This window comes from Pungitius pungitius, chromosome 20, assembly GCF_949316345.1.
Source record: "Pungitius pungitius chromosome 20, fPunPun2.1, whole genome shotgun sequence".
Taxonomy (NCBI): Eukaryota; Metazoa; Chordata; class Actinopteri; order Perciformes; family Gasterosteidae; genus Pungitius; species Pungitius pungitius.
In genome coordinates this window covers 13,689,526-13,715,295 of record NC_084919.1, presented here as the reverse complement: position 1 = coordinate 13,715,295, position 25,770 = coordinate 13,689,526, and the positions used below count along the sequence as shown (strand labels likewise).

Below are 25,770 nucleotides of genomic sequence, written 5' to 3'. Positions count from 1 at the left end.
CGCCCGTTCCGGCCCCCAGACGCCCGTCAGCGCCCGTTCCGGCCCCCAGACGCCCGTCAGCGCCCGTCCCGGCCCCCAGACGCCCGTCAGCGCCCGTCCCGGCCCCCAGACGCCCGTCAGCGCCCGTCCCGGCCCCCAGAGTCTTGTCTGCGCCCGTCCCGGCCCCCAGAGTCTTGTCTGCGCCCGTCCCGGCCCCCAGAGTCTTGTCTGCGCCCGTCCCGGCCCCCAGAGTCTTGTCTGCGCCCGTCCCGGCCCCCAGAGTCTTGTCTGCACCCGTCCCGGCCCCCAGGGTCTTGTCTGCGCCCGTCCCGGCCCCCAGAGCCTTGTCTCCGCCCGTCCCGGCCCCTCGACGCCCGATCTTGACCCCCCCTTCCCACCCTCTGGGGACCGTCTGAAATCCGGTCCTTGGAGGGGGATTGGGGTCAGGGCTCAGCCCGGTGATCCTCGCCACGACGACGCCGGAGCCGCACCGCCCGGCGCCCCCCGCCACGACAACGCCGGAGCCGCACCGCCCGGCGCCCCCCGCCACGACGACGCCGGAGCCGCACCGCCCGGCGCCCCCCGCTTGACGACGCCGGAGCCGCACCGCCCGGCGCCCCCCGCCACGACGACGCCGGAGCCGCACCGCCCGGCGCCCCCCGCCACGACGACATCGGAGCCGCACCGCCCGGCGCCCCCCGCCACGACGACGCCGGAGCCGCACCGCCCGGGGCCCCCCGCCACGACGATGCCGGAGCCGCACCGCCCGACGCCCCCCGCCACGAAGCCCGGTCGCCGTAGCGGCCGCCCCCCCGAGACCCTGAAGCCCGGTCGCCGTAGCGGCCGCCCCCCCGAGACCCTGAGGCCCGGTCGCCGTAGCGGCAGGGCCCCCGAGACCCTAAGGCCCGGTCGCCGACCCGGCAGGGCCCCCGAGATCCTGAGGCCCGGCCGCCGTAGCGGTCGGCCCCCCAAGACCCTGAGGGCCGGCGGTCATCCCGGCCGGAGGGACCCGACACCGTGCCGCCGACCCTTGGAGTCCCCTGGGCGGCCGGGGGTTGTTGGGTTCCCCGCCCTCCCTCCCTTGTCTGTTTTTCTAGGTTCCACCCTCCTTTAGGACCGTCTGGAATCCGGTCCTTAAGGGGGGGGTTCTGTCACGGTTTGGCCTCGCTTCCTGTTTTAGTTTGAAATTTCATGTCTCTTGTGTCCCTGGGTTAACTTCACTTCCTGCCTTGTCTTGTGATTGCGTGATTGTCTCCACCTGTGTCCAATCACCTGCACCTCCCTTGTGTATTTAAGCCCTGTGTGCCTGTTGTCCTTTGTCGCGTCATTGTCTATATGTCCCTCGTCGTTGGAGCACGTCTATTAGTTTAAGAATAAAGAGCACTTTGGATTGGAAAAACTTTGCGCTTGAGTCCTCACTGCATCCTGCCTCAGCCCGAGTGTGACACACCTGTAACTGTGGCATTATAATAAGATTATTAGGTTATTCAACTGCAATAAGAGCACAGCCTCATTTAGGCAATATTATTAGATAAAAATGTTATGCGTTATGCAGACGATACTCAATTGTATCTATTGACCAACATCTAGACAAAACCAACCAGCTCGCTAAACTTGAAAACAGAGATTCACTAGTCCCAAATACCTAAAACACTATTATTATTGGTTCCATTACTGTTACTGTCAACATAAATCACTAAGTTGGCTTGGTATATTTTTTACAGGTTTTCATAAATTGTGGTTATATCTGGAGAATCGTCTTTTCTTGTCACGACGGGGTGGCGGAAGCAGGACTCACCGACAAATAAAACCCATTCACCGTAATGACTCGACAAAGGACAAGAGACACACATGATTTAAATACACAGGGGAGGTGCAGGTGATTGGACACAGGTGGAAACCATCAGGTACACAACAGACAATCACAGGGGAAGACAGGACAAGGCAGGAAGTGAAGCTCACTCAGGGACGCAAGAGGCAGGAAACTACAAAATAAAACAGGACACAAACCCACAGCATGACATTCCTTCTGCCATGGCCATACTGACACCTGTTGCTGCTGTCAGTATTATTATTAGTATTATTGGTCACACTTGAACTACTATCTCTGATACCTTTTATTACGTGTGCGCATCTCTTCTACCAGATCTTCAGACTAAAGTATCTTTTCTTTAACCAAGCTAGTCTGCTAAACTTGTTGTTGCTTCTGCTGTTTTAAAGTGAAACTTGACTGCTACTTGCTTTATCTGTTACCGTTTCTTGTTTTAAGCTAACTTGACTGCCAGTTGTTGTTGTTCACTGTTTAGGGTGTCAAAGTGCTCGTCGCTTTGCATTTGGACGAGTTTCGGCTAACGACGGGGGGGTGGTTAGCGCAGCTGTAGCCGACTTCCACTAATGACTAATGTCAATTTAACTGGAGACTAGGTGAAGTGTTAGCGAAGACCCTTCGCACGAAGACATGCAGAACAAAGACAACTAAGGAGTCTTCCGTGGAGTCTTTGAGGCGGCTAAGTGCGGCGCCTTACATATTCATTCGTAACTGTGTGTTTTACCCCTGTACCTGTTCGAATTTCTACCCACAGATACTAACCCCCCGGACTAGATCAATTCTTTGTCGTAATCTCTCCTCTCTCACCTACCCCACCCGCTCCACACATGTCCAACACCTTGTCACAGGAGGACTCTGAAACTGCCAGTCAGCTACTCGCAAGGCAGACTTCATCATCCGGCTTTGCTATCTAGCAGTCGCTTGACTTCCTCGCCCTCACTGAGACATGGATCACACCGGAGAACACAATTCCATGCTGTGACCGTTACTCACCCGGTTCAATTAAACATTGTTGTCCTCTACCGTCTGCCAGGCTCTTTGGGTCATTTTCTGTAAGAACTGGACATTGTCCTGTCAAACTTCCCTGAAAATGGCCCTCAACTCATCCTCCTAGGAGACTTCAACATCCCGACAGAGAAGACATCTGACTTACTCATACTCCTACTTTTTTCCTTTGCAGTGTCACTCAATCCCTCCCCTCCTAATCACAAAGCTGGCAATCACCTTGACTACATCTTAACTAGGAACTGCGCTACAACTAACCTCACTGTAACTCCACTCCATGTCTCTGATCACTACTTTGTCTCATACACTCTTCCGCTCTCCTCAACAACGACCCCACCCTATCAATCGATTCTATACCCGTCCGCTGTAACATTCGCTCACTCTCTCCCCCCTCTCTGGCCTCCTCCTTTCTATCGGCTCCCCCCTCAACCGACTCTCCTAACAACTCTGTCCTCCTCTCTCGACTCGCTGTGTCCGCTTAAGACTCGACAGGCTGGCAGATCCCCTCCGGCTCTGTGGTTTTCTGAACTGGTGCGTGCTCTGAGAGCCACTCTACGAGCATCCGAAAGCAAATGGCGTAAATACAAACAACCTGACGACCTGCATTCGTTTCAATCGCTTCTCTCCTCTTTTTCTGCCTCCATCTCAGCTGCAAAAAGCGCTTTCTACCAATTCAGAATTGAGTCCTCATTTTCCAACCCCAAAAAACTGTTTTCTATCTTCACTGACCTCCTCGAACCCTGCAGTCCTCATCCACCCTTCTTCCAGGAGACTTTGTCACCTACCAAAAAAATAGCTGACATACGCTCCACCTTCTCCAACCCACCTCCTTCCAACTATATCCCACAGACTTCACCTCTATCGCCCTCGCTTCCCTGTTTCACACCCCTGTCTCCTAACAAAGTTCTTACCTTGGTAACCTCTGCCTGTCCCATCACCTGCCCCCTCAACCCAATTCCATCCCACATTCTACAGTCGATCGCACCCGATCTTCTTCCTTTCCTCACCTGTCTCATTAACAATGCTCTGTTATCTGGCTGTTTCCCCAACTCTCTGAAGGAGGCAAGAGTTAACCCACTCCTGAAGAAACCCACCCTCAACCCTTCTGAAGAAAACAACTATAGACCGGTATCTCTTTTTCCCTTCCTGTCCAAAACTATTGAACAAGCCATCTTTAACCAACTCTCCTCCTATCTCCATCGTAACAACCTCCTTGACCCCCACCAGTCAGGCTTCAAGGCGGGCCATTCCACAGAGACTGCTCTCCTTGCTGTCTCGGAGCAACTCCACGCTGCTAGAGCCGTCTCTCTCTCCTCCGTCGTCATCCTTCTGGACATTTCTGTAGCATTCGACACAGTAAACCACTAGATCCTTATCTCCGCCCTTCAGGAACTTGGTGTCGCAGGTTCCGCACTCTCTCTTCTCTCATCCTACCTTGACGGCCGCACCTACTGGGTAACTTGGAGAGGATCGGTGTCGGAACCTTGTCCTCTTACTACTGGAGTTCCTCAGGGCTCCGTCCTGGGTTCCCTCCTCTTCTCAATCTACACCAACTCTCTTGGCTCCGTCATTCACTCGGATGGTTTTTCCTATCACAGCTATGCCGACGACACCCAACTAATTCTCTCCTTCCCCGACTCGGACACTCAGGTGGCGGCACGGATCTCTGCATGTCTGACTGACATCTCCCACTGGATGTCCGGTGATCACCTGAACCCCGACAAGACCAAACTACTTTTCTTCCCTGGAAAAAACTCTCCCACTCAGGACCTGACTGTTAACTTCGGCGACTCCGTGTTAACGCCCACTTATAATGCTAGGAACCTCGGCGTGAGACTCGACTGCCAACTCTCCCTGACTGCCAACATCACAGCGACGACACGATCCTGTAGGTACACCCTCTACAACATCAGGAGAATACGACCCCTTCTCACTCAGAAGGCGGCGCAGGTACTGATTCAGGCTCTTGTCATCTCCCGCCTTGACTACTGTAACTCTCTCCTGGCAGGTCTCCCTGCTACCGCCATTTGACGACTGCAGCTTATCCAGAATGCAGCAGCTCGACTGGTCTTCAACCTTCCAAAATACTCCCACACCACTTCTCCGTTCTCTTCACTGGTTACCAGTGGCTGCCCGCATCCAGTTCAAAACATTGGTACTCACGTACCATGCTGTGAATGGATCGGGACCAGTCTACATCCAGGACATGGTGAAACCCTACATCCCAACCCGCACACTCCGCTCTGCATCTGCCAAGCTGCTTGTTCCTCCCTCACTGAGAGAAAAGCACTCGGCGAGATCGCAACTCTTTGCTGTCCTGACTCCCAGATGGTGGAATGAGCTCTCTGATGACATCAGGACTGCAGAGCCTTTACTTCTTCCGTCAAAAACTCAAGACACACCTCTTTAGACTCTACCTTGACTAAAACACTAGCAAACCGTAGCACTAACAAATCGTAGCACTAAAATTGTACTTATAATGGCACTTTTCTATAACATATTTTGAAACTGCTTATTGGAAAAAAAAATTGTTCTTCTGAGTTTGTATCTCTATGTGGAAATGCACTTATTGTAAGTCGCTTTGGATAAAAGCGTCAGCTAAATGACATGTAATCACACTGCTGTTATTAATAGTAGTAGTCATTTTTCCATCACTATTCTGCTTACTACTGTCACTATATGAATAATTGATGCATTGCCTATTGCAACTCTGTTACGTTGTTTATTCTGTACACATGACTATACTGTTCTTTCCCTCATGATAGAGGGACCCCTCCTCTCCCTGGGGTTTCTTTCTTTTTTTCGCCCTGTTCCGAACTTCCTGTGCTGATGAAAGAGTTATGGGACAGAACCCTGATTAGTGTCTTTTGGCCCAGACCAAATATATTTAATTGAATTAAATGACCACATTTCCCTCTATCCCTGAATGTACTGCTATCATTTACAGTGGCTCACTAGACTGTGGGGTCTCATTATCTCTGTTGTGCTTCGCTGACCCTGGACCTGCTCGCCGCCTGCTGCGGCTCTGTGACTCTTGGCCTTTGTTTCCTACGCTGCCCGTGTCCCTGAGGCTCAGCGTGAGCTTCTAAATGTTGGCCTGTAGCAGCATGAGCCGTGAGTTGAGCTCTGACCACATCTTGGGCGTTCACCTGCCCTCGCCAGGCTACGGCCATCTATTATTCACCAGCCATCTCCGGTGACCTCCCATGAACATTCTGTTATCGTTTAGTATCCAATGTCTGCCTTTCGGCTCCCTCAAATATTGCTTTTGTGACTGCCTTCCGCCCTCCCTCACTCCACCGATTGATCCCTGGCCGTCGGCCGTTCGCCAGCCGGCGGCAGCACAGCGGAGCCGCTGTCATTGGCCCTCGTTGGTGGGGCTTCGTTACAGGTGCTGCAGCAGAAACTAGATGCCTTTACCTCCAGTAGCAAGTTTAAGAAGGTCGCTGCCGTCGTCTCAGGTTTTCATCTCCTGCCCCCCCCCTCCCCCAGGGTCTCCACGGTAACTGTTGATGAGGTGCACTTCTATCATTTACTCCCCGTTCCTCCCCCAGCTAATATGTGCACACACATTGCACGTCTTTATTCACCCCGGACAATGTTGAATAAAAGGTTATTTTCAGTTGTTGAAATGGCTTCTGTGTGTTTAGCCTTCAACCCTCCATTAGCCCGCAACTGGTTTCACTGGACCTTTGTCCATTTAGATTGGGCTCTCAACTCTAAGCTCCATTGCTGTGCAGCACGGACATGAATGCTTAGCATACTTGCCAACCTTGAGACCTCAGAATTAGGGAGATATTCAAAAGGACCGGGGGGGGATGGGGTATCGTCATATATATCACACACACAAACGCAAAGAAAAATGTAATTCATTTATTTCACAAATTCAATTCCTTATTGGTTCTCCCTAATTTGTACAATAACAACAACACTACTCTACTTATGGTTGTATTTCAAGGTGCAATGCTTCGCAGCCTGTAGCACAGCCCTTGAAGGAGCGTAGCTATGAGCAGCACCTGTGAAATTCAATTTGCAGGAAAGGGGGGCGTGTCATTGCCAGGCTGGCACCTGTAGCCATGACAACTCTTTGCTAAGAGACGAGTGGCAGATGCAAGATGCTCCCTCCCCCTCCCCCTTTACTCACGTTAGTCTCATCTTTTTCCGCGCTTGACTTCAAGGTGTAAGCTTTATTATTGTTCAATCTGAAACGGAGCGCCCAGTGACGGATGGTGTAGCAATATTGTTGTCCGGGTGGAAATCGGGAGAAATTCGGGAGAAAGGTCGGTCCGGGAGATTTTCGCGAGGGGCTTTGAAATTCGGGAGTCTCCCGGAAAAATCGGGAGGGTTGACATGTCTGATGCTTAGATGACTTTGTAGAGCCCAGCATGGTGTGTGGGAAGAATATTCAAGAGTTACGTTGGAGCTGGTTAAGACTACAATAACTGCATCGCCTTTTGTTGGTATCTGTCAACCAGTGAAGATGCAGTTTACATCATGTCATCGTTCCATCCTTTTATACATCCACATTACATTTACACTTCCAATGTGGATTCTTGCCTTGAAATCTCTACAGTTTGTCCTTGAGTGCTTCTAGATGTAGTCCGACATTCCTGAAATACAAAGATGTTTTTATTTATCATCCCAATATCACCAGCACAAATATTTCTGTTTTGTATTTGACGTATTGATGTGTTTTGAGGACACTTTCGGTAATACATCTATCCTTCCAGTCCTTTATCACAAACAAATCAAAGGAATTCCTTTTTGCATAAACCACTGGCTGGATTCATGGATGAACTGATGATCATTTTGTGTTCAGAGTTCACTGCGAACTCACAAAAAACAGTTTGGTTCTTACTCAAGAATGACATGGAATTAGTCAACATACATGCCGACTGGACAAAACAATGAAGTGAAGAACTTTTGACCTTTGGCACAGTAATTCTCGTTTTTTTCTCTTGACCATTATACATGAGCTCAACCTAGAACCAGCAGTTTACATGATTTACACTGTGTGACTCTTCAGGCTCGTCTCTCTGTCCATCCAGCGATCGATGCCGTGCCGTACAGACCACTGAGCTCTCCTCCCCTACACACTGTACACACTGTACACACTATACACACTGTACAATAAAGCCCAACCACATGCCATTTGCTTCCCCCACAATCTTGATGTCGGGTTGTCTCCATGGACCGAGCCTTTATTAGCTGATTTACTCTCATGGCCCCGTGTTTTCAAAAAGCAAGCTTAGAAAAGCTGCTAATTAAGGGCCAGGCTGCTGTTTGCATTTAACCACAGAATCCTCCTCATTAGTTTGCCAGGCAGTAATTAGAGAGGGAGGAGCAAGAAGGGGTGAGAAGACAGACGCCACGCTGCACGAGGTACCGTACAACGGCACGTATTTATTGAATGATCACATGATAGTACGGTATCACAGAACCAGTCCAAATTCTAGACACTTTCTCATTGAATTGAATAAGAATTATTCAAGAAGTATGGTAAGAATTAAATGTGTCCAAACTCTTTGGATATTTTACAGCTTTTTATCGAGGAGAAAAGCGCTACAACTAATGTTACAGTTTTTCTCGATTGTTTACACACATTTTCTTAAAGCATGCCTCACACTCTCAGAACTCAACAAATCAAGAAACACACACACAATGGGAAAAACCCCTCAATACTCCTGCAAAATGAAACTTTACATTCAAAACAATGTTTTTTCTTCTCAAAATGGTATTTTGTTTTCAAATGACACATACAAACCATCATATGAACAGACTTTCATAAGAACCAGTTGAACACTGATGTGCTCAATGTAAAACACTATGATGGAAAACTTCTCCATTCATCATAATGACTTAGACCTTTTTTTGTTCAGTGTTACACTTACTACAGACAGTACATACATACGTTTGTTATATTTTAGAATATTGTTTTTGTACTCAGAACACACAAATACATGGTAACAAATATATTTTATTTCCCCCACGAAAACAATGCACACAGTGTACAATGTACATCCCAACCAATACAAATTTGCACATACAGTCGTCTACATACAAAACAACAGAAGAATTTACTGTATACAGTTACAGTACAGTTTTTCTCAATTGTTTAACTCATGCACCAACCCCCTGAACCAATTCTGCAAACTACAAGCACAATTCCTGCTTTACACTCAAATTGGAGTTCTAAAACACACTTTTTTCAACACACTCTGCAGGAATTGTGCTTGTAGTTTGCAGAATTGGTTCAGGCGGTTGGTGCATGAGTTACATGTTGTGGTCACTGTGTGTCAAGTACCAGTATTATTTGTGTGTAAACAGTTGAGAAAAACTGTAATTGATTGGAGAAGTTGTTTTCTCATTGACCATGAAACGGAGCATTAAATAGAAACAAAATAGGACAGTGTTGATCACCAATGAATACAAACGGAGTGAAGGATCTAAAAAACTGGAAGACCTGAGCTGATTAAAGAGGTTTCATTTTTCCTCTTGAAAGTAAAAAACAACAAAGCTTTGTTCAAGGACTTCAGTGAGCCGACTACGACATTTGTGTTTAGAAAATAAAGAAATGGCCGCCCACCCTCGTGTTCTTCACTATCCGATTCTAACATTTCAAAGGCTACAGAGGAACTTATTTAACTTAATGGGACCCACGTCGGGAGTTTTTTTTTAATCCTGCCTCGTGTGACTCTTTTCATCTCATTGACTTTTATGTACATTTCCATGAATCTTTTTCCATCTTTGTCCACAGTGACTCATCCCTTTCTCGCCATTCTTATCCCTGGCATCGAATCCTGGATGAAGGCTCATCGGAGGGGGATGATGGCGCAGCTATTTATATCAAAGGTAATTCTCTGCTCAGCCTCACTCATCTCTGCAGCAGGGGTGGACCTGTGAGTGGAGACGGGGGCATGGAATCATCTTCCTTTGGACGGGCAGACCATCCTCTCTGTTTCCAGTGGACAGGAGGCCGCAGCTGGCCAATGAGAGTGGGCCCCCCACCTGGTGACTAGGCCTCGGCGTGGGTGGACGTGGTTGCATGGAATGTGTGCAGTGGGCCTGAATAGAATGGTGTGGTATTCAAAGCAGATAACTACATTTTCCCATCGTCCTTTGGTTGGCGTGACATATTTTCGAGTTCATTTTGACAAAGAACTCAAGGTTTTATAGATTTTCTGTTGGACATCACAATCCGCATCTGACCGTCCTTGATTTCTTGCAGTAACATTTTCCTCTAATGGCTGAATCCGATGTAATGTAAATAAATATAAAATCTCGTTCTTTGGGTTGTTTAAAACTATTTTAATTTCTTTGATCAGGGTTTTTGGAGACTCAGGAGTAAACATGAGGTTAATATTTGCTCTCCTTGTTTACAGTAATACTTTCTACACTAAAATTATTATTATTGATCACCATGACTTTTAATGACATTCTGTACAACGACTGTTTATATACGACTGATATACCCAACTACGTTTGTATTAAGGTATGACTTTTAATAGTTTACAATACCTGTAATGATATACTATTCTATGACTTTGTTAAAACATTTTAATGATATACTATACTATACATTTTTTTACACTTCTTCACCTTAGAGCCAATAAGGAAAACCAATGCAAGTAAACACAAATGATCTTCCCCTATGTGATGGTAATCATTTCTAATATTTGTGTGTGATGTTTTGGCCTAACCTGCAAACATCCCCCCCCCCCCCCCCCCCCCCTCCAGACCTTGTGGTCACATGCGGCGCATGCTCCTGCAGGGCCGTGCTATTATGCACAGACGCCATATATTTGGATTTTGAGAACAAGGCCTTTTCCCTTGCTGACAGTTGTCTCCCTGTCAATCAACCCGGATCCGGATTAGCCCTCGCTGACGACTTGTCGCCCTCCCCACCCTTCTCCCGTCAGCACCTTTCACATACGATGTCGTACAAATGCAGAGCCTCTCCTTTGCCGTCACATTTCTACCCGCTGTCTCTCCCATCTACCCCCTTTTTTTACCCCCCCTCCCCCACAGAAAAAGGCTGAGTCAGCTAGTTGCTTCAGCTTTGTTGGCACTAATAAACTGTCAATGCAGGGTGAGCTGACAGAGAGCCAGAGGACGACGGAGGGGGGGCTGAGGCTGGGGGGGGGCTCAACAAATACGAGGAACAAAGCGTGGAAACGCGCTGTCGGCCTAATTGAATTGTTGTTGCTGCTCTTGAGAGAGCGAGGACCGAGTCTTATTGAATTATTGAATCAGAACAGGAGGCGGGTGGCATGTAAGCCTACACTCTCCAGACGTGGGGGGGGGGAGGACATGTTGTTGGGAGACGAGATTTCTCCTGGAACTTGTACCACTGTGAACTTTGTCCTCCACGTGAGGACAAAGTTTTCTGTGTCGGGTTCACTTGAACGATTCGTAAAGTGCTAATGAATAAGTGAGCAGTGCTGTGTGTGTGTGGACGAGCTGATGAGTACGTGTGTGTGTGTGCGTGTGTACGTGTGCGTGTGCATGTGTGCGCGTGCATGTGTGTGTGTGTATGTGTGTGCTTAGAGGAGGGGGGGGGTGGAAGTCGGGTTGCGCCTGCAGAAAGATCCTCTGGCCGCCCTCTCCTTCATTTCTATTGCCGCATTAACACGTAACTCATGAAGGTCAAGGGGGCATTTCAAGCGGCATCCCTTGTGCCCTGGGGGGGCGGGGGGGGGGGGGGGGGGGGGGGGGGGGTCGATGGGCCTTTTCTTGGACGTCCCATCTGCAATGCCTCGCCCAGCACCACTGCATTATGGTGCATTTACATTGTATGGCCTCTGAATAGACGGCCCCTACCCTCCCGCACACTCCCCTCCCCTTTCTTCCCTTGCTCTTGGGTATATCCTTGAGTCCCCCCCCCCCCCCCTCTCGTTGGGTGGATACCAATCTGCAGGGGTGTGGCAGTGAGCTGTTATGCGGATGGGGCCGGATGGCTCGGTGGGTCTGCAGCGTCAGCAGCGGGGTGGGGGGGTTAGGGTGGGGGGGTGCAGCACTCGGAGCCCAGGAAAGATTACGTTGCAGTGAAGAAAAAAAGAGAGGGGGGGTAGCAATACATCACAGGAAGGAAATCCCTTGCAGGAGGATCCCCAGTCAGCCCTTTTCTCTCTGACAGCCCCCCTCCCCCTCCTCCTTCTATGCCTCTTTTTCTTCGCCCCCCCCTCATTGCCCCCCCCCCCCCTTTCTCTGCATCTCTTTGCTGTCTTTTTGGATTAGTCCCTGTCCAATGATCTCTCTCTCTTTCCATATTTTCATAACCATCCGAGGAGCTGTTGATGCAATCCGCTGTCAACACCCCCCCCCCCTACCCCCCCCCACCCCCTGCAGTGTGTGCATGCATGTGTGTGTCTGCGTGTTCATACGTGTGAGTGGCCCGCTTTGCATTTTTGCACGTGTATGCACTTTGTGTGCATCAGAGAGCAGGGGAAATATAAAGCTTCACTGGCCATCTCTACATCACTGACAGAAAGGGGGGTTTATGGCCGCATGTGAACTCCCATGCTGTCTCTACAATGCTGATGATGGGTGGTGTTATGTAGACAAGCCTAGTGGTGCAGGGGGGGGCACAACCAGCCCTCCTAACCCTTAATAATCACGTGTGTTCTCCTGTGCAGTTATTAAAAAGCCGTTTGTGTTTCCTGCTGCTTTTTTTATTAGCAGGGATCTTATATCATCACCTCTGAATATTGCCTGGGGTTCAGGGAGGCCTGGTTGTCGTGGCGCCACCTAATTATGTCAACAATGAAAGATGGATGAGCTCATTCTTCCAGGTAAATACAGGGGACTGGGCGCCGATGGGGGGAACAGGAACAGCAACACGGGGCCTCTGTAAGGGAGAAGAAAACACTGCAGATTGGAGTCCATTAAAAAATAAAAGAGTAGGGTTAAATCAGGGGGGAGAGAAAGAGGGAGAGGACAAGGGAGGGAGACCGAGCAACCAATCAATTCGATGGGAATGACACCATAAAAAAACCGAGGGATGGTGCTAGAAGAGGTCGAGAGAAAGAGTTAGTGACACTGCTCCCTGTAATAGAAAAGGACTGATTTACAGAGCTGGGAGGGTTGGTTGAGACGATGATGGTGGTGGTGGGGAGGGGAGGGGGAGGGGGAGGGGGGGTGCTGCATTTCAGTCAAACCCCCTACAGTGCTTGGCCCATAATAAGCAGCGACGCTGCAACAACATTATGTTAAACTATCCTCCATCCATACAGGCTACTACTGCTGTACAGTGAAATAAGGGGAGGGCTCTTCCTGTGTTGCCCCATACTTACATTGAGGTTTTCAGGTAAATCTGTGTGTGTGTGTGTGTGTGTGTGTGTGTGTGTGTGTGTGTGTGTGTGTGTGTGTGTGTGTGTGTGTGTGTGTGTGTGCGTGTGTCTGTGCGTGTGTGTGTGTGTGTGTGTGTGTGTGTGTGTGCAGTGAATAAAGATCAAGCCATTAAAAAAGGTCCATTCCGTTCTTTCTTTTAGTGCTTGTGACTCGGCTCCATTCCTTTTAGCTGGAATAATCGGGGTTAGCACAATATAATAACCTTCAAGACACGTTTGGACCTCTACCACTGTTGGGGGGGGGGGGTGGTCTGGGGGTCTGTATGTATTACAAAGTTCCAGAAGCATCCACATATTGCTTCTAAAACCTGCAAATCCAGCTGGACGCTGCTCTACCAGGGCTCTCTCTCTCTCCATATATATGAATCTACCCACATATCTAAATACGTATAGATGGATAGATATATTTATACACACATATGTTTGCCGTTTGTCGTGGTCCTGTCTCATACGCGTGCCTCTTCCTACCGGGGGCGCTGATACATGACACCTCTGCCTAGTCGATCCGTCTCACATTACTGCCTCCACAGTGTGCTGCTTTATTTACACGTGAAATATTGATGTTCTTAATTTAACCCCCAGGGTGCCGCGGTGTCCGATCCTCCCCTGAGAGGAGGAGAGGCCCCTCCAGGGCGCACACCAAGCCCCGCCCTCTCTGTCACGGGGTTGGTTGGCGTGCAGAACGGCAGCAAAGACCGACCAGTAAAGTCCTTGTGGGTTTGTCCTTTGTGTGACGGCCCACCTGTTGTCTCTGTCTCTTATTTGTTGGTATTGTGTGCATACAATGTGAGCGAGTCGCTGCCGTTGTGGGGAGTTAAGTGCAACAACGGATAACTCAATAATGCATTAGGAGCATCAGCAGCATCATCATGGCTATTATTGTTATTAGCAGCTGCAGCAGTCTGACAGGCCAAGAGCAAAAGCACCGGATTGATTGATACCTTTTTTTTGCAATCATCAAACACACATTATTACTTTGCAAATGAATTCATAGTATGGTGAGCATTTTCAATGGAATAGAATAAGCTTTGGTGTGAGAAGCCATTCACATTGCTCTGCGTCTGCCTGAGTCTCCCAACGTGGGAACGTGCTGTGAATAGAAAATCATACAGAGAAGTACCTCATACAACATCTGAATGATCTCTTTAACCTCTCAATGTCACTTTGCTTTGTTTACCCACACTGGAAGTCTTTCTTTCTTCTTTTTTTTTTCGTCACATACAGACTGAATCAAAGTCTGTTTGATTATTATTATCATTCGAACCGATACCTTCATCCAAAATCACCCCCTTAACGCAGATCCCCAGACACAGGTAGGAGGATGCTGGGAATAGATAAGGAGATTATGAACAAGATTAATAGCTATTAGGTTTGCTCAGAGGCACAGCTGTTAAACTGCTCCATGTGCAGCAGCCAGAAAGGAGTTGATGTTCAACCAGGCGCTGACAGTGTCCCATACATTGTTCTCATTAGGACTACGGATTAGTAGCATACAGTAGAGGGGAACCGGTCTGTATCCAGACTGGATCCTGCAAATTCTATTTGAGTTTTAAACAAAAATGCCTACAACCAGTGATGCCAGTCTGACCACCTTTTTAAATAATGAGTAATCTAAGTTAGTACGTCCAAACCGGTCATCAGATTAAAGATTAAAGTCACTGTGGCGTTAATATTTTGTCATCAATAGTAAAATATGTATTTGATTTCTTGCGTCTCTGGAAGTGAAGCCACGTAGATGCGACAATGAAGTCGTCTTTAAGACGTTTTCAGCATCAGGGTCACATGACGTGTCCATACATAGACCCACCACGCAGCCACACAACAACAATGGAGGAGGAGAGAGATGGGCTGAAATGATTCCACCCCCCCGCCCCCAGTCAGCCGAACCATGTGCCCCACTCGACTAGATAAAGTGAGTGTTGGTGACCAGGTGTCATTTTTACGTTGAGGCGGCGGGTGTCGGCAGCTGCTGAATGTAACTAATAAAGTAACTTGTAATCTAATTTAGTTACTTTTAAAATCAAGTCATCTGTAAAGTAACTAAGTCACTTTTTAAAGAAGTAATCGGTAGTGAGTAATCAGATTACTTTATCAAAGTAACTGTTGCAACACCTGCCTACAACATAGTCAGTCACTTTCAAAGTCAAGTAATTGTTCTCAGCTGTTCACTCTAAACGTATTTGTACAAATACAAATGCCATTATGCAATAAAGAAAACTTTCCAAAAATGATATGAATAAAAGAAACAATGAAAGTGAACTGAACCTGATGAAATGAAGTGGTCCTACCGTTTAGTACTAAACTATTAGCTTCAACAATTAACTGGATTATTGGGTTAATTTACAGATATAAATGTATTCATTTTCTGTCTTTGGGTATTTTCCTTAAAAGAACAAAAAAAAGGGGATGGACAGAAGAATTGTTGTTACTGGCAACACTTGGGCTGGGTTTCCTCCTGTTCCTTCACAGACGTTGTTTATGGGATTAGAGCCATGACATAAATCATCCACTGTACTGTAACATAGAACAAAAGAGAGATAACAAATGGCTGAGGAATGCAGAACCCTACCCGGCTGTGTGTGTGTGTGTGTGTGTGTGTCAGAGAGGGAGGTGCTAGCGTCATGCTTGATGGACAGCTGTCTCACGCTCTTTGCTGCTCTCAATAAGGTCGTATTACGTTTAAAATGTAGTAAAACCATGTGGCTGCTACTTCAATCTTGACACATTTCGGTCCTGCTGTGTAAAGCGCACACAGCGTCTGTTTAGGGGCCTGAGTCTCCTAACTAACACCAGCCAATACGGAGCCATCAGCCATAGCAGGAGGGTTTGTTCTAACTCCCACTTGCCTTTCTCAAAATTAAAAAAAGCCGACATCCCGGTTCAGCATGTTCCTGTTTCCTAGCAACCAGCCAGGTCTTGAGAGAGAGAGAGAGAGAGAGAGAAGAGAGGCGTCATGGATGTGTTTCCACACTCTGCTGCCTCTGCGTCCCCAGAGAAGTCTTCTTCCCAAAGCCTCCCTAATGGAGTCCTGCAGAGACCCTCATCGACACTTTGTCCATCGATTCCACCGCGAGCGACAAAAACAACACGAGACGTGCTAAAGTTCATGGTCTTTTATTTGAAAAAAAATAAAGACTAGCATGTACAACTTGGAATGAATGTAAACTGAACTCAGACGAACAGTTGCGGCGGCTGGTGCGCTGACACCCCTAAAAGCATGCGCTGCGAACACAGGACACCCCTCACTACGCTGCTGTCTGAGCCGAGAAACACAACAAACAAAAGAGAAGTGAAGGCCAGGGATTCTCTCTTGCAAGAAAAGAGGACAGACACTCCATTTCAGCGAAAAGAAAAGAAAAAGAAAGAAATTTGAAAGCTCACCGTAAGACTCTTTAAGTCCCCCCTGGTCTAAAAGGGCAGGACGCACAACTACTAAGATGGCCGTCCAAATAACAGAACAAAAACAAAAGAACATGCCAAACATTTGAAAATGTATTTTTTTGTACATTGGTTGTTTTCTCTTTTTATCGAGCATACAAGTCCCATTCCACTTTAACGCTAGAGTCAGAACCTGGTACACTCGCTCATCTTAACAGTACAGGGTTCCTCTCCGAATACAAAAAACTGTACCAAATCAAGAGGACAGCTTATAGTGGAATCAGCACGCTCTGGTAGCCCGGAGGAGGGATGGGGGGAGGGGAGGGGGGGTTGTGCTCCGGTCTCAAGCTGCATGCATGAAGAACAGAAAACGGACAGAAAGAAGAGACATTTGACACTAGCAAACGGGACTGGAAGGAGTTCACCAAATGCTTCTGCTTTAGTCTGAAGGTATAGTTACAGGGTTTGTTGTTGTTATTATTTTTACTTGTCAAGTACTGATGCTAAACTGATCTCCAGGGGAGGGGACAGAATCACTAACCATCATTTTCATGCAGATATTTTTGTATATTTTTATATTTTTCCTGTGTGGACAGAAGATATTTTATTTCAACATTCAATTTTTTTTCTATACAGAAACAGTATGAATAATTTTTTTTCCCCAAGAGGTAAGTAAAACATTTTAATTTTTTTTCTCCTTTTTCTTTCTTCTAAGAGGGGACAGATGAGGGTGGGCAAGCTTCACTTGGCAGTCATCATCTGTACAAACTCTGTAGAGGGAGAGAGGACAAAGGACAGGTCAGCTTTGGGCCTTTGTTTCCAGCCAAATTGTTCACTGCTTTATACATTTCTTTAATCCAGTTCAAACAAACCCTAATGAGGGTCCCCTTTCAAAGCAGATTCCATGTTCACCTCATTAAACCCACGGGATCCTGGTTACAGTTGTGGATGCTGATTGGCCCGCTCACAAACAAAATGAAAGGACTACATATTCTCCAGAGTTCCTTGGCACAATGGGGGGTACTGACGGTATGGCACGGACTCTTGGAGAAAACAAGTGCTCTGGTCCCCCAGTTTAATCAAAGCGTGGCCTAGAAGCTGAAGCTACTAGTGCTCTCTTTTACCTTCATAGTTGACCTGACCATCGCCGTCAATGTCTGCTTCTCTGATCATCTCGTCCACCTCCTCGTCTGTTAGCTTCTCCCCCAGGTTCGTCATGACGTGGCGGAGCTCTGCGGCGCTGATGTAACCGTTTCCGTCCTGGAAACAGAACATTGAATGCGTCACACCCAAAACATCCCACAAGCAAACAACGGGCGGAAAGGAAGTTGGAGAACTTAAACTGCTCATCTAAACGTTTTCCGAGCATTACACTCTGAAACCTTTATTTACCTTGTCAAATACCCGGAAAGCCTCGCGGATCTCCTCCTCGCTGTCTGTGTCCTTCATTTTTCTGGCCATCATGGTCAGGAACTCCGGGAAGTCAATGGTACCATTACCTGGAATGGGGGATTAATGAGGCATATTTGGATGTGGCATACAGGAGGCAGCAGGATACCCGCTGGGCCCATGGCCAGTCGGCCATGATGCAGACATCTTCAAGGAGCTGGATAAATCATAGGCTAGGCTAAGTGGGGAGCGTCCACCCAGATCCATCCATCAGGTCCACTTATATGCTCGTTTCTGCCTATTTCCCCTCAACAATCTGACACTGTGCTGGTGGGGCTACTGGAGGCTGCTGTGCTGCAGGCGTGCAATCGGATCAATATCCATGTTACTGTTATCAAGACAGGATTAGCAGGGGATCAGACCCTCTTGACAGACAGCGGATCTATGAGAACATGGCGGCTCACCAAGTGACCCCACAGGAGGGAGGGGATGACTGGAGGTGGACCTGTTGGAGGCGGGGCTGTCTATTGTAATTCAAAGCTGACCCAAACAAATGTCAGGGGATTGGAGGGACGGGTCAGGCTCACCAAGGGCAACGCACCCGGGAGGATTAGCCACAGGGCGGGAAGGATTCTACGCAGATTAACCAATGACAGAGGCCGCCTCAGAGAGCGAATGAAAGAAGCCAGACCAGAATGGATGCGTGTGTATGTGGGGGGAAAAAGGCAGGCAGTGATGCGATGGGGCACGCGGTGATCTCACAGCCCGGGGTAACAATCCAAGGACCCGTTATCTAACACACAGAGACAGCCAGCAGCACCGAGGGAACACATTCTGCTACTGGGGGGGGAGGGCTGCAACTGGAAAACCATCATCTGAGGGGCACAACGACTGGAGAGGCAAGAGTGCCCTCTGGCCACATCTGCTCCACTGCACCGCCAGCCAGCTGCCGCGGTGCAGGGGGGAGGGACGGAGGCAAGGATGGATGAAGACGGGGAGCAAAAGAGAGAAAATGGTGGGAGGGGAAGACGGAGAGAGGGAGAGAGAGAGAAAGAAAAAAAAAGTCGAAAGAGGCCGAGGGAGTGAGTGGGCGGTAGAGAGGGAGCTGTGAAGAGGAGAGAATGTAAGGAGTGAACCGAGTGGGAGACGGTGCGATTACACATAAGAGGCGCTGACGCAAACGATGGGAGGCTGAGGCATCTCAGTGCTCTTCCATGTGTGGTCATTGCTCCTCCTGCATCACAGGACCAACTTCCATCTCCCAGATGAGAGCGAGAGGCGCCAGGACTGATGCGCGGTGACGAAAGCTAATATTTATGTCTTGTTTGATCCCCACTGTTTGGCCTAGTATTCTGTTTCTGCTGTGTGCGCACTCTGGTTCCACCTTGAGAGTATATATGCCAGCATTTACACCACGCTGGAGACAAGTTCTTCTCAACATCCGTCCTCTCTTCTCTTCATTCGATTACTTTGCCGTAGCCTCGTTGTTCAGTAAATAAAGCTGATTGTCAAACGGGCCAGCTGACATCTCATGGCTGCTGATGTGGGTACTGGCTGTGCGAGGCACAGAGAGACCTTATGTAACCACTTTTATTTTCCATTACTAGATTCATTGAGGTCTGACCTAGATTGCATCAGCCAAGGGAGGCAGAGGCAGAACAAGGGGACGGTAGTGATGGTGGGTAACAAAGGGAGGGGAGTGGGCCGAGGATGGTGGGCGCAACTGCGGGATCGATTTCTCCCGATCAATGCGGCCCGTTCCATCCTAGCGGCCGACAGCGCAGCGCTGGGAAAAGACGACTTAGAGCTCACATCCTGCTCGCCGCTGCCCCAAGGACGATCCCATCAGGTGCAGACCAACTTCTTTTCTTTCATTCTCTCCACCAGAGCACCTGCAGAGGATCGCTCTGTCCATGCAATCTGCCCCAATGGTGGAGCGAACACTCAGTCTGTGACACTTGGCTCGCTCTACTCGGCTGCAAGCACCTCCACAACGGCCATAGCTGTGATGGAGCTGAACACTCTGTGACTAAACTGCTGACACAGAGGGACACGTCATCTGGAAGTAACACGGGACAGACAGCTGGGCTGGACAGTTGGTAGAAAAAGGAGGAGGGCGAGGTGGGCAGTAATGGATGCTGTACTTCATCATGTGACGGAGCTTTAATCACCAAAGTCATGTCACAACGTGATTACGGGGAATTATGGTCCCATTCCTCCCAAAGAACTACAGCGCCTGGCACTGAGGTAAAGGGGGGCATTTCCCTGAATGGGAATAGAATCAACCTTATTATTCAAACCTTTCCTCCTCGCTTAGTTTGTCAACCAAATGTGGGTACAATTAACAATTGAAATGCTGATTCTTTGAAATACTGTGACACGTTCCAACGGCTCGGATAGAACACCAAACACGCAACACCAAGGAAATCGCTGTCTTTGTGATGCAGGATGCTTCCAGTTAGTCCTCCCTTCTGTTTAGGACTTATTACCCAATTTCATTAATGGCGCCTGATATGACCTCTATTTATTTGTCTCAGTAATAAATAACTCCTAAGATGATGGGCAAATGGAGGACGGGTGAACCTAACAATGCTTTTTTATTATAGGTCAATTAATCAACATACTAACTTGGTCATTATTTGTACAATTGTTTTTTACCTCCTGATTAATATAGCAATGAATTTATCAAAAATAAAATATTAAAAAATGTTCTGATTATCAATATTTTATTTAAACATAGTGTCTTTACCACAAATAAATGTAAGATAACAGATGGTATTTGTCAGAGCAGACAGATTTGTCCTTGTTCCCCCTGAACCGCCTCAATAAGAAGTGGGAATACTGACCGTCAGCGTCCACCTCGTTGATCATGTCCTGCAGCTCTGCCTCGGTGGGGTTCTGGCCCAGCGACCTCATGACGGTGCCCAGCTCTTTGGTGGTGATGGTGCCGTCGCCATCCTTGTCGAATAAGGAGAAAGCCTCCTTGAACTCTGCCGGGGAGGAGGTAAATGGGGGGGGGGTGGTTTAGAGTGCGTTGCAGTTACAGAAATGGGACACTGCGGTCAGGCCGTAAACGCTAATCCATCCCATGTGACTGAATGTGGCCCCATTAGCCGACTTCAGCCTCAGCTCTCAGTCGGCCCTCACAAGCATGGACACAGGTGAGGGTGTGAAGAAGCACAGACTGCGACAAGACAGAAGGACGCAGAATACTGAAAGCAGTGTGTGTGTGTGTGTGTGTGTGTGTGTGTGTCCGTACGTGTGATGGTGGGCTTCTAAACTCCGGGCCATTAAGAGCCATCCGGGGAGGTGCAGGAAATGAACATTAGTGAGGAAAGCCTTAGCACAAGCTAATTAGCCACAAAGGGGTTCTGAGAAGAAGCGGTGTGCCTTCTAGTTGGACAACAATGGCCGGATCATTAATTCATCAGGAACATCAGTGCTGCAGTGAAGGAACTTGCCTGGACTCATGCAATGCTATAAACACTTGTTCCTGTTGAAAAGCTAATGATTCACAGAGTTTCATTTCATGCTCCAGTGTAGTGGAGGCAACAACAGCCACAAGTGGTAAACGGGTTGTACTTGTATTTCTGTCTACTCAAAGTGAGTCTACACACATAAACATGTTATCATACACCGAGGAATGGCACCGTGCTCATTTGGCAGAGGGACTATTGCTTGGTGTGTAGACAGTGTGTATGTGGGGAAAGGAGAAGTAAAGGAGGTTCCTACCTGCAATCTGCTCCTCTGTTAGTTGGTCAGCCTTTGTGGGAGAAAAGAGGAAAGGGGTTATAAACAATCAAGTTTTCAACAAAGCAAGCGCTCCAAATACCAAACGCCTGCGTCATTACACTCCACGTCGCCCCCCCCGCCTCCCCACGCGGCTCAACACTGGTCACTGTGTTGAGGCGCACTGGAAGTGCTGGGCCATCACCATAGGCCTTAGTTGGAATGTGATCACAGGACGGCTCCACTTTACCGATGCCAACCACCCCACATGACCCCCCCGCAGCCAGGACCCAATGCACTGCGGATGCGAGACACACTCACTGACGACCTTTCCTTTAGATTTCTCATCTGAAATGTCTTTTTATTCTCTCAGCAGAATCGACTGGATCGCAGCTCGACCCCAGGCTGACTCGGATTATTTCTGAAGATACGGATCAGTAAATCAGTCTCATGTTATCAAGATGTCTTTTAAAAGGGTGAGATAGTTTAACAGAAATATCCCATATAAAGAGCTCAAAACAGGGTCCTGCACAAAATCTAATTCCATCTGGAGTGTGGGGGTGGATCAAAAAGTAGGCTACACCGCAATGGTCCCCACTGGGCTGCTCGGGCAGCAGGATGCAGCAAAGAGACGGACGAAGGGGGGGTTGTTCCAGGACAGATCAGCATGGGAGTCTTTTCCATGGTCATACCCACAGGAACCCAGCCCCCCCCCCCCCCCCCAATGCCTGCTCCATCGGGAAGCTGAGGCTCTGTGAGGACTGACGGGGACTCGCATACGAAGACGCAGCTTTTCTGTTAAAGAGCCAAGTTTAAAACACAGCAGAGCAAGAACACACTACTCCCACAGTTCCTCCCAACGCTGCTTCATATAAAAAAGAAAATATACATTTCCTTTAATTACTATTGTTAGCAGACCACACTGACAACGTTGGGCATGGAGACCAATAAACACACAAATAAACACACTTACATACATGTGTAAACACACACACACATTCCTTCTCAACACAGCGTTTCCTATGAATTAGTCAGAGCCCGTTCTGCCCTAAAGTCCCTCCAGCCCGTCGGTGTGTGGTTTCTACACGCCGTCCTAAATCCCACGGCTGTGGAAATCAGAGCAATGGGGGTTGAACTGCGCGGCGGCTGACATTTGACTTTTCAGAAAAAAGAGGCTGGAGGAGCTGCAGCGACAGGATGGATTGATCGGCCACATCGGTAGCACAATTAGCTGACATGACTGATTGCTTTTCCTCTCCCCCCTCATCTCCTAATCCCTTTATGAGACTCGGAAATGTCACGAGACAAAACAGATCACCAAAAGGATCGTTCTTCTGTCCTTGCCCCCTTTGGTGACTCAGGGCTATGGATGCTCCTCCACTCACTTAGGCTTCAGCTGTTGTGACCTCACTGTGCTCCTGCACATCCCTTCATGTTCTTCTCTTCAGATTTCCTTCTCACCTGGACTTCAGCCAATACCAACTCCTCCCCATTCTTCTCCCTCCCCTCTTTGTAAATGTGGCATATTGTTCAGAGGAAACTCCCCGTGATTCACCCTCCACGGCGCCCTAAGGACAGGCGTGTTCACTGGCAGGCCTCCAGTCGTATGACAGCTTGTGGCCGAGTCGGGGTGTGTTTGGGAAGCCAGAAGAGGGACTGTGGCACGAGTGGGTCAACCACTCCCTCCGTTGCCAAGGCAACCGGCCCCAACAATATGCTCCAAATAAGACCGCGGGAGGGCGGAAGCAGTTGGATTACCCCTCGTACAAACAGTGCTCACACTCGGTTGGACTTGATGGGGGATGCAGAAGGGTGTGGGAGAACTACAGCAATGGGTTGGGGCTTTGTTGATGCTGTAGGCCCAAACAATTTCCAATAGAAGCGTTTTCTACAGTCACAGAGTGGAAGACACACAACCAGCTGTCACTCAGACAGATGACACACGCACGCGCGCACACACACACGCTTCCATTCATCCCAACACAAACACAAAGAGGGAGTGCGGCACACAAACACACACACACACTTCCTTTGTATGGCGCTACAGAATGCTGAACGCCTCTTCTCCGTGAGCGTGGACAAAAGACAGGGAGGCCGGGGGGTCTGAGGAGAGGACGGGTGTAAACAACACCAGCCTCCCACGACGCGCGGACCAGGTTCACTGGTCCACCGTGTGGTCCGGAGAGCACTTAATGGCTCGGGGACATGGGGAAAACAGAACATGGCTCGGTGTTTGCCGCCAAGCAGATCAATTATTCATCGCAGCAGATCAGGTGTCCGTCAAGTTACTAGACCTGCATCAGCAAACAGGAGCGCAACAGGAATGGGGCAACACCGTAGCACGGGCCGGGGGAGGCGGTTTCCACTTCAATGGCGCCATTGATGCAGACAAGAGGCTTATGCGTGTGGATTTAACTTTTTAGGAGTTGCTAACTGCATAGAGATTCCACTTTACTCGCCCATGTCGGTGCCTTGTTGCAACACTGAACTGCATTGCAGCTGGATGCCAAACGTGGGTTATTTAATGACAGCAGAGGTACTGCTTCTTGACTCCCTTGGGCCCATTAATGATCGATCAAGCCTGACAATCAATGGATCGATACGGACGTCCCCGTTCTGCCCGGTGACCTCTCCGTATGTGGCCGGGCTCTTCTCGGAATGGGACTTGCGCCCGAAACGCTGAATGCATGCATCGCTTTGAACGCATGTGATCATTTGGCCCAGTGATTGGGTGGGAAACGGACAGCATCCCAGCTGTGGATGCTCGGTGGTGGCCTGGAACAGAGAGCTTCATGTGGACCCACATTTGCATGACATCGAATATTTGCAAAGAGGCAACCAAATGAGCCGCCACGCAGCAGCAGCAGCAGCAGCAGCAGCGGGAGCCCGGCCTGCGGGGAAGCGTCCGCGGCTATAACCCGGTAATTACCGAACACGGTCCGCGACGGTGCCGTTACCCAGGGTGCAGCGGGAGGGCTGCAACAGAGGAAAAGGGAAGCCACACGCAGCGGTCACCTCGTTGGGCGGGGAGGGGATAAAAAAGAACGAAACCGATACTTGTCCAACATACGTGTCGAAACATGTGGGCTCCGACAAGGAACATGTCTCGAATAACGAGGGGTGAGGAGGTGAGGGGGGTGAGGGAGGGGTGCTCTGCGCTCTTAAGGCGTAAAACGCACCCCGATGCATTAATGGCTGCAGAATGATCCGCTAATGTGTCACAATAGCTGAATAGTTGTTCCGGTACCACTTAAACCGGTCTGAGAATGAACCCCGGCCGCGAACCGCCTATTCGAACCGGACGTGGAGGAACTGAGTATGAATTGGATTGCATTGCGCAGTTAGGAGGAAATTCGGCGGGCAATATTTCAGGCGCGATTCCGCAAAGGCGACCAAAGTAGCACGCGACAGAGCTCCGCGTCACCCCGGGCGCGAGCTCAGGCGTGTCAGATGCCTTTTGCGGGCGTTTTCCGTCGCCCTCCGAAAACGACGGAATGTTGGCACAAACGAAACACGCAGCGGCAGGAAAGCGTTCGGCCGCGGCACCTTGTCTCTGGTAGCGAACCGGCGAAGGTGGACGTAAAGCCCGTTCCCTCCCCGCGCGGAATGAATGAGGATACGTACCATGGCGGATGGGTGGTGTGCTTGTAGGTCTGTGGCGGCAGCCTCGGAGTGTGCTCGTTCCTTAGATGGAGTTCCACTGGCGGGTTAGCGGTGGGTATATTGGCCGTGTCCAGACCGGGGATTGCCTGTGTATCCCTCCGCCGCCCTGATCACTCACTTCCTTATTTCGATGTGAGCGTTGCAGCAGAAGACAGAAGACAAAAGACATGCATCCTCACACTCCCATGGAGCCACTGACTGTCCTCAATGTCTTTGACGTGATTATTAGATGAAATGCTTTGGGATTGTTATTTTACATTACATTACAAGTACATGCTTTTATCCAAAGCGACTTACATTGCATTATAACCCATGCGTTACATTTTGCCTGGGGAGCAGTTAGGGGTTAGATGTCTTGCTCAGCGACACTTTGACATGGCACATGGGGCAGATGGGATTCGAACCGCCAACCTTGCGGCTCCCAGCCCACCACGCTACTCCATGCGCCAC

The 25,770-nt window shown here is 49.0% G+C and overlaps 1 protein-coding gene across 1 annotated transcript; it reads right to left on the bottom strand.

The window, feature by feature from the left end:
- Positions 1-16,259: 16,259 nt before the first annotated feature.
- Positions 16,260-25,441, bottom strand: LOC119194812 (calmodulin-1). Its single transcript, XM_037449223.2, has 6 exons — positions 25,282-25,441; positions 21,661-21,691; positions 20,775-20,918; positions 17,932-18,038; positions 17,664-17,799; positions 16,260-17,309 (listed from the first exon to the last, which is right to left on the bottom strand). The coding sequence occupies exons 1-6, from the start codon at positions 25,282-25,284 to the stop codon at positions 17,281-17,283; spliced, it is 450 nt and encodes a 149-aa protein (XP_037305120.1). The 5' UTR covers positions 25,285-25,441; the 3' UTR covers positions 16,260-17,280.
- Between the last annotated feature and the right edge of the window lie 329 nt (positions 25,442-25,770).